The sequence below is a fragment of the Pteropus alecto genome, unplaced genomic scaffold (assembly GCF_000325575.1).
Source record: "Pteropus alecto unplaced genomic scaffold, ASM32557v1 scaffold103, whole genome shotgun sequence".
NCBI classification, from domain to species: domain Eukaryota; kingdom Metazoa; phylum Chordata; class Mammalia; order Chiroptera; family Pteropodidae; genus Pteropus; species Pteropus alecto.
In genome coordinates, this window is record NW_006436288.1 from 6,703,651 (window position 1) to 6,713,072 (window position 9,422).

A 9,422-nucleotide genomic window follows, 5' to 3' on the forward strand; every position below is an offset into this window, starting at 1 on the left:
ACCCCACCCCCCACCACCACACACATTTGCTGGCTCTTTGGTCAAGGGTAAGTCACGAATCTCTGTGAGCCTTTGGTGCCCATATGAAATGTAGGGCTGGTGCTACTTTTTTACCTCACAATTTTATTAAAGCAATTACAGTGTATTTGTATAAACATTCGTTAAATGTAAAACAATATTCAGACATTATCCTTTTTCACTAAAGTCAATTTCTAATAGTTCTACTAATATCTACTTAGTTATATTAGATAACAAATTAATATTAAACCTAAATCACCCATTCTTTTCATGTGCATATGGAATATTAATCAAAATTAAGCTAAGAGTATTTCTCAACATTTTAGATCATTGAACTCATTTACAGTATGTTCTCTGAACACGGTGGAAATAAACTAGGAAAAATGTTGAGAAAAGATAACTAGAAAATTCTCAACTACTTGTGTAATAAAATAGAATATATCTGGAAGGAAAAAAAAAATTGAATCACCTAAAGATGCTTCCCCCAGAAGTACAGTATACTCCGATGACCTTGAGCTTTATTTAACCAAACATAATAAACCTGAAAAAAATTCTGTGGGGAGCAGTATGGCATAATGGTTAATTACACAGATTTTGGATTCAAATAGACCAGTTCAAATGCTTAACCACAAGTATGACTTCAGACAAACTAAGTCAATTCTCTAACGCTCAATTTCCTGCATCTCTAAAACAATGTAAAGATACTTACCTTGCAATAGCATTGAGAGGGTTAAGTTATGTAAGGTATGTAAAGTACCTCTTAATGGCTATTTCATGTAAATTCTCAATACATAGTAGCTGTATTTCCATATAATTTCCTTTCTGAACAAACATCTCAAAAATTTCTTGTAATCAGAATAATTTGCGAAAGATAGAAATTAGTCATATTCAAATAAGTCAGCAGCCAATGATTAAATCCAAAATTATGATGATTTCATTGTTTTATGCAGATAGTACTTCTAGGTTAAATAAAGATTGGTGACTATTTCCTGAAAACAAAACTAAAATGATCAGGGAGATGACTTAGTGGATCGTGCTTTCTAGCATTAATGGAAAAATGAAACTGTAATCTTAGAAAGTGATGACTCTTCTGCCTTTACATAAAGGCAATAAAATTATTAGTTTTATATATAAGATGAACATAGACTTCAAAGCTTACATTTTGTCCACCACTGTGTATGCACTTAGAACAATTATCCAGGAGTTGATCAACAATTCTTTGTTTTTTAAATGAAAGAGTAAAAACTCAGAATATTAATATTAGATAAAACAGTGTTCTTATAAACTTTGGAAAATGATTTCAGGACTCAGACTAAATATCTGAATGGATTCATTGTTTAGATAAATTTGTAGAATAAATCCATAATAAACCATCAAGAAGTTAAAAGTGATGCCTAACTTTTTGAAACTTAACTTTTGAGGAGACAGCTACGTGATTCCCAAAATATTTCCTGTTGCCATTGTGAGAAGCAGTGTAGAAATGAAGTATATTGTATTGTACTGACCTACCATAACATTTCTAATGGGTTAAAGAAGAAATTGATTTTAAGAGGGGAAAGAAGGATCTGTAGATATTGTACATACAAATAATAGCCATATATTATGAAAGGAGATAAATAAATAGTAAAAGTAAAACCATATATTTGTCTGATGCCAGAGGTGTTCTTGAGAGAAAAAAAAATGTATAACCAAAGGTTTAGTACCCTGATTTATCTCTATTATGTTTATGTTTGTAAGAAATGCTCTGTCTCATATAGGGATTAGAAGTTTACGTTCATATTTTAAATTTCAGGGTAACACAAATATAGTGGACAATTCGGTGAGAGGCTGGGAGAATAAGGTGAAGTGTTAAAGAAGTACAAATTAGTAATTGATAGTTGGGCACAGGGAGCATGGCAGAGGGAATGCAGTTAGCATTAATATGGTGACTAAATGGAGGGCCAGGGGAGGGAGGGAGCAATTGAGGGAATCATTTTATGAACATTATAAATGTCTGACCAATGTACTGTATACTTGAAACTAATTTAAATAAATAAATTTATAAAAAAAAATTTTTTCAAGGTAATTTGCTGATGTTAATTTAATTTGTTATAGATCTTAGTGAATGGCATTACAAAGTTAACCTGCAATATGTTGGGAACCTATTTCCTTATATCAACCAAAACTGAAAAATTGTCATACTTACTTTACAGGGATTTTAATGTAACTTTCATTTTTCTCAGCCTTTAACCATGTAATTTATATTGCAGAAATTGGAATGGGATTAACAGGATTTGGAGTGTTTTTCCTGTTCTTCGGAATGATTCTCTTTTTTGACAAAGCACTGTTGGCTATTGGAAATGTAAGTTTTTCAGTATGTATTTTAATTAACTTCAAAAGGAAATTTTAACTACAAATGAATTCTTGCCTGCTATTAAATTTTGGGAAAATAATTCACTATTACTCATGTAAAGAAAGATTCCTATTACATCCTATGTTTCCATCAGGAATTAAACCCATCAGGTTTTTGTTTAAATGTAACTATTTTAATGAGGTTTTTCTAATTCCATGACTCCTCTGTTAAGTGTTTGATATGTGATTTACAATAGATTAAATCAAGGCTGCTTCTAAATAGAACTTCAAAATAGATGACTTGATAGCCCCCATTCTTGGTAAATTTGTTAATATGTTTTGACTTGAAACATCTAAGATTTCACACTCGGTTCAATACCATAAAGTAAAAAGATTTTTTAAAAACAATTAAAGCCTTTTAAAAATATATCTATATTAATAGGTGACTTGTTAAGAAAGGTGTATATTGTTTATTTGGAATGTGTACTCTGTTGTCCATGTGTGGAGGTTGTACTAGAGTTCTAGAAATAAATAATAACTTCTAAGAGGTTAATAAAGTCCCTAAATAATTATTAAATATCTTTTAAAGTATATGTTACCATTGGGCTTTTAATTGGAAATTGGTAAATATAAAGGATAACAAAATTGTTCAAAATCGATGTTTTAATAAATAATAATATAAACAGCATTGGTATTTCAATATGAAGCTTAACCTTAGGCTTAATAAATATTTATGTGAAATAATTTTCACTAAAGAAAGCTAATGAAGAAAGGCAGGTATTGGGGAGTAAAACATGGGGAAAAGAAAGCTTTTAATAGATGACCATTTCTTGTCCAGTGTCTGAAAACATGCAAAATATATGTATTTTTGAGAATATGGCTATATTTTTATTTCTGCTGCCACCAGATATTCTGGAATAAAACTAGAATCCTTTTCCTGGCTTTGCATGGTTTCTTCTTCTATCACTTTGGCCGTATCAGCATTTCTCCCATCCATGCAGCTCCTATAGCCCGTGGTGGAGTTTTCAGAACCAGCAGTACCTTCCAGTGACATTTATGGCAGCTTCTTTCTTTTGCCTCGCCACTCATCTACTTGACCGAGCCATCTCCATCTAGCTAAACTTGGGAAAACACTGCAGGTGCAAATGTCCCTTAGTAACATCTAATTTTTCCTAATTGTTTATCTCTTTCTCCACTTAATCAAGACACAATGACTAAGAAGAGTGGAATACAATTACAACTTTCACACGCTTAGCCCACTCCTCGGTTCTGCTTCTTGGTGTGCATTTTCTTTGGCCAGTTGCCCATGTTAAAAGCCAGATTTTCTCTTTATATTTAGCTTTTCAAGTTTATGTAGTATGCTTAACTACTTTTTCTGTATTGCATTTTCTTTCTCTTCTAGGTTTTATTTGTGGCTGGCTTGGCTTTTGTAATTGGTTTAGAAAGAACATTCAGATTCTTTTTCCAAAAACATAAAATGAAAGCTACGGGATTTTTCCTGGGTGGTGTATTTGTAGTCCTTATTGGTTGGCCTTTGATAGGCATGATCTTCGAAATTTATGGATTCTTTCTCTTGTTCAGGTAAGGCAATCATTTAACTTTTTTCTCTTTCAATAAGTCAGTATGTCAAGTCTTTTCAGTTTAATAAAATTCATTTTGTTGGTCTTTTAAGATACTCTTTATGTTTGCTATTTTCATCAACTAAACAGTGATAGGTTGATACATAAGTAGATCTAGCATTTTACTATGTAGAACCTGATAACTATATAGTTACTGCCACTTGATAACAATTCCTTTAGTCCATATACATATTGAAAAATTTTGCACCAAATACACTGTGGGAGATTTTAATCAGTTAATGTTTTCCATGTGCCCGTTCCCAAATAAATAAACAATAGTAGGCATACCATTAAGTAAGGTTGGTTTAAATATTTGTTCAAGAAATGTATATCCTTTGTATTCTATCTTCCAGGCATCATATTACCCACAGGAGACATGAAAATGAATTAAGTGCCAGATCTATTTTAGAGTTTCTCTCATTTCTGAGACATAGATAAAGATACCAAGAGGATATAGTAATAATGCCAATATAGGTATATATGCAGAATATTATAGGAACATAATTAAGGAAGAAATCAAATCTTGGGAGAAGTAAAAAATGTTAACAGAAGCTCGAGGTCTCTAAATTTTAACAGGATTCTTTCTTTTTGCTTGGTTAGCAGTTGACTTTAGTAACTGAGAATGTGCAAGTTCTGAGAACTTTTTACCCTCTCCTAGGGGCTTCTTTCCTGTGGTCATTGGCTTCATTAGAAGAGTGCCAGTCCTTGGCTCGCTCTTGAATTTACCTGGAATTAGATCAGTAAGTATCCTGTATTTAGAAACATAATTTTTAAATCATCAAAATACTCTTTGGTGCTCTTTACGTCTAGAAGTTGGAGTAATTGATACATGATTCATTGATGTTTTTTATTATGATATAACTGGTTGCATCACATAGACCGTGGTTACTTTGAATACCAGAGAAAATAATCATTGCTAAACCTATAATACCTGAAATTTTGTTTCACTGTATTCATTTTTAAAATCGTTCTCTATTTTTTAATGTAACGCAGATTGATACGCTATTCAGCCTTTCTCTTTGAGGATTCAAGGCACTTTTCAATTGACTTTTATATGATCTCTAATTTTAGAAGCAATAATATAAAAATGGCATCATTATTGGTCATGAATATTTTCTTAGACTGTCTCATCAAATAGGTGCATTAAGACAATTGAATAAAGCATTATTATACTTGGTGTCAGATGATAAAATTCTGTTCACAGCTCTATGACTTTAAACAGTCTTGTGAAATCTGTTTCTTCAGGGTGGGCCATCAACTTTCTAAAAGTTGTTTACAGATTTTGTAGATGTTTCTTGAGAGATGGTCCACAGCATTTATTGAATTCTCAAAGAGCTAAAGGTACCACTATAAGCCTAATTTCATTTCCATCCTCAAGTCAGTTGTTGAGTCAGAACTATACAGCCCAGAACTTACCTTTCTCTCCACCTAAATATACCTTAAAATTCTAATGAATCCATAAGTACTTTTAGAGCAACTTTTAATTTCAGTGTGCCAGTCACCTTTTTATGGTTATATAAAATGTTAGAACCTAGGCTTATAGGGGTATATATTGATTTCATTTGCATTAATCACCAGACTCATACAATAGTCAGTTTATACTTAGAATGGCTTTTGAACTTACTAAACTATCTAGTTATAGAATTGTAATCATTATTTATGCCCCATATTTAAGTATTCTTCAATATTTGCATAAATGGATGCTCAACACTATAAATTATGTTTCCTATTACTGCTTAAGTAAAAATGTGACTAGTGAAATGAAAGAGTTAGATGATTACTAGATTTTGATAGTATTATAATCACTCTGGTTACATAACTTTTAATAAATATCTCCACTATTTTGTTTCAATATTTGTTTGCATCACCCATTTGGAATGCTGAAGAAAGCCCAATTGCTTTATATTTAGGGTAGGGTAACCAAAGTAAATAACCACTTACATTTAATATGTGTTAAAACTTATATTTAATAATTATAAATTTATGCTTGCATCATTACATCTATTTTTAATGTCATTGCCACTTTCAGTCTATAGTCCAAGAACACATTTAAAGTATTTTTAGTCAATAGCTGTTGTTAATTATTGAACTTAATGGAGTTAAATCTGTTTGTTCAAAGACTACATAGGCCCAGAAGAGATCCACAGTAATGGTCAGTTGAAATATCTTATTGGGTTCATTAATGCATGAATGGCTGGCATTTCAGCTTTTTAATTTTTTATTTATTTTTAATTTTTTTGTTAAGCTATCAATTTTAACTTCATTTTCTCCAATTTTTTTTTATTCATTGTGTCACATTTCTCACGTTGCACCCTTAAAGCCATATGTATAACATGTCATGCAAAAACAACTTTTAGAAAAAAAAAATTTTTTTAGACACATTTACATGTCAGAAGATGGTGGTGAGTAGTACTGAATTAATCATTGTCAGTCATATCTTAAAATTCCATGAATCTTATAAAGCTGGGGCTTTTAATCAACATTTAAAATGTTGATGTAATGTTTTATAATGCTGTAGGCTTACTTTTAATTGTCCGTTTTTCTTCTTACAGTTTGTAGATAAAGTTGGAGAAAGCAACAATATGGTATAACAACAAGCGAATTGAAGACTCATTTAAAATATTATATTATTTATAAAATCCTTTGAAGAATATTCAGCACAAAATTAAATTACATGAAATAGCTCGTAATGTTCTTTACAGAAGTTAAAAATGTATACCTACGAAGTACCAACAGCAGTTAGCAAAGAAGCAATGAAAACAGGTGATCTAAGTGATCCGAGAAGTCAGCAAGCAAACTGAAGGAGATGAAATCTATGTTACAATGCATATTGAAACTCTTGAAGGCGATTTTTATTGTTTTTCCACAATGTGCGAAACACAGCCATCTTTAGAGAACTATGGTGCCTGTTTCTTTTTATTTTGAAGGTGCAGGAGCACCCATAGGCAGTTGCTTTTTTAGAAATGTCCTCTGCAGTGGCAAAAATATTTCCAGTCACGCTGTGTCCCTGAAAGTGATGCATGAGTTAGATTGGATTATGTCATTTTAATATATTAAAAACAAGGAAAACCCAGGTTTGATGTATGAATCACTTTTTTTTTTTGTAAACGTATGGTTAAAATAAAACTTGTGATTCTGCCGAACTTAGTATTTTAAAGCCAGATGAAAATCTGAACTAGATGTTCTCCATTGGAATATGCAAAGGTCATTCTTTACTAGGTTTTAGTTTCTAAATTATAGCTGACTAAGCATTTCTTTGGTCAGCAACACACTCTGGAGTAACTTACTTCTTGGGAGTCTAACCTAAGACTTATCTGTATCATTCATTACATGCAGGCATTTAAACAAAACGCATTCTTGACCCTTAAGTAGTCTGTTACATAGCTTGTTTCATTGAAGTCTTTTATTTAAGATGCTAAATGATTCAAACCAAATGGATTTTCTACATCATGTTTTCTTTTTCCTTTTTTATTTTAACCGTGGTTTATTATTGTGTTTTTCACAAACTAAAGTAACTAACTTTATTGGTAATGTACTCTAAGATGTAACATATTAAAAGGTTAAACATAGCCATTTTTAAGGGCTATTCATGTAAACTGAGTTTTCCCTTATTTTCAGCTTTGTCATAACATAAAAATCCATATGGATGATGTATGCTTCATGTGATCACTCTTCATCTTGAGTTCATGGAGGAAATATCTGAATTCACATGCTGAGGTGATTTTACTGTAATTAAACTGGTTATAGTTTCTTAAAAGCACTACACTAAAAAAAATGTTTTTTTTCCCTACCATTGCTGCTTGAAAGAAACAGTAAGAAAGAGTGGTTGTTTCTTCATTAGCAGTTTTCCAGGTTGCAGCTTTTGTAGTAAATATAGGAACACATTTCAATAGCCATAGTACTATTTGTTTTATCGCTAGTGATTGCACTGACTTTTTTTAACAGTTGCAAAGCTTTTTAATGCATAAAATCATAATTGAAATTCATAATTTTTATTTACAAACATGTCTACAAAATACATTGCAGCCTATGTTAGTTTTAGTTAAATCTCTTGATGCACAGAGAACTCCCAAGCTTGCTCATTTAAAGAAGGAAAGTCTTTGGTAGATAGTCTAACGGTTCAGTCTTGTGGATTACTGTCTTTTGATGCTGGCATTTAACCATGACATAATCTGTGAAAAAAATAGATGATATTGACAAAATGAGACTACTACCTCAATAGTTCATGGAATAATAAGAGACCTAGTGTTGTATCTAATGTTATTCAAAAGAGTAATATCCTCACTTGGAGAGTGTCAAATATATACCTATTTTGGGGATTGACTTATACAAGTTGCCCTGTAAGATTCTGTTATACATATTTTTGACTGACCCATATTATTTAAAATGGCTAGCTAATTCTACCTTTTGAGCAAGAACAGAATCTGTTAATGCAAGGAACATCTGTATTATTTAACTCCTTTGTAGACATGAATTTCTATCAAAATGTTCTTTGCACTGTAACAGAGATCTCTTTTTCAACAATCTTATTATCAAGCAGAAGTGTGAAAGATTCGCTAATCTCCCGATCCTTAGTAAGACTGAGAGGCTGGAGCAGTTCTCGGTTTTAAACAAGTCTATGGTTAATCTCAAATGTGAGTTTGGGACTGCATAGCAGCATTGTATATTTCTTATTCAGGACCATTGATGAGGCGCTATTTTTAAACATTAGTCCTCTGACTAAAAGGAGTACCATTTCTTTCAGTTTTTCTAAAAAGTATTGTTTCTTTTCCAAAATTAGCAGTCTTAGTGAAAAAAACAAAAAGCATTGGTTATTGCTATGAAGATGGAAGAAAAAGTCTAATTCTACTTAGCCTTAAGCGTTTCTGGCATTGTTCAAATATATTTTCTGTAACAGAAACCTATTTGGAATGTTTTTCTTTTCCCCTTATAAATTGTAATTCCTGAAATACTGCTGCTTAAAAAGTCTCACAGTCAGATTATATGATCTAACAATTGAATATTGTAAATACACTTGTCTTACCTCTCAATAAAAGGGTACTTTTCTATTAATTGGTGGTTGTCTTAGTGAACTCGGGCTGCTCTAATGAAATTCCATGGACTGGCTTAAACAATAGACATTTATTACAGTTCTGGATGCAAGGAAATTCGAAATCAAAGTGCTGGCAGATTTAGTTCCTGATGAGGACCCTTTCTATGGCCTGTAGATGGCTACCTTCCCACTGGGTCCTTGCATAGTAGGTAGAGTGAGAGCAATTGAACTCTGGTCTTTCTTTGTCTTCTTCCAAAGATACTAATAGAGGGCGCCACCATACCGTCATCTAAACCTAATTACCTCCAAAGACCCCACCTCCATCATATTGGATGTTACATCTTCGACATAAGAATTTTGGAGGGTTACAATTAAGTCCATAACATCAGTCAAATGTATCTTTATTATGAAATTCTAAAAAT

At 31.9% G+C, this 9,422-nt stretch overlaps 1 protein-coding gene across 1 annotated transcript in view; it reads left to right on the forward strand.

Moving 5' to 3' along the window:
• The window catches only part of GOLT1B (golgi transport 1B), a 12,140-nt gene extending 3,120 nt beyond the window's left edge, over positions 1 to 9,020 (forward strand). The window contains exons 2-5 of the mRNA XM_006912673.3: positions 2,268 to 2,359; positions 3,752 to 3,930; positions 4,627 to 4,708; positions 6,521 to 9,020. Of these exons, the coding sequence (XP_006912735.1) occupies positions 2,268 to 2,359; positions 3,752 to 3,930; positions 4,627 to 4,708; positions 6,521 to 6,559 (392 nt within the window). The 3' untranslated portion in view covers positions 6,560 to 9,020. The remainder of the gene's footprint in view (positions 1 to 2,267; positions 2,360 to 3,751; positions 3,931 to 4,626; positions 4,709 to 6,520) is intronic.
• Positions 9,021 to 9,422: the final 402 nt, after the last annotated feature.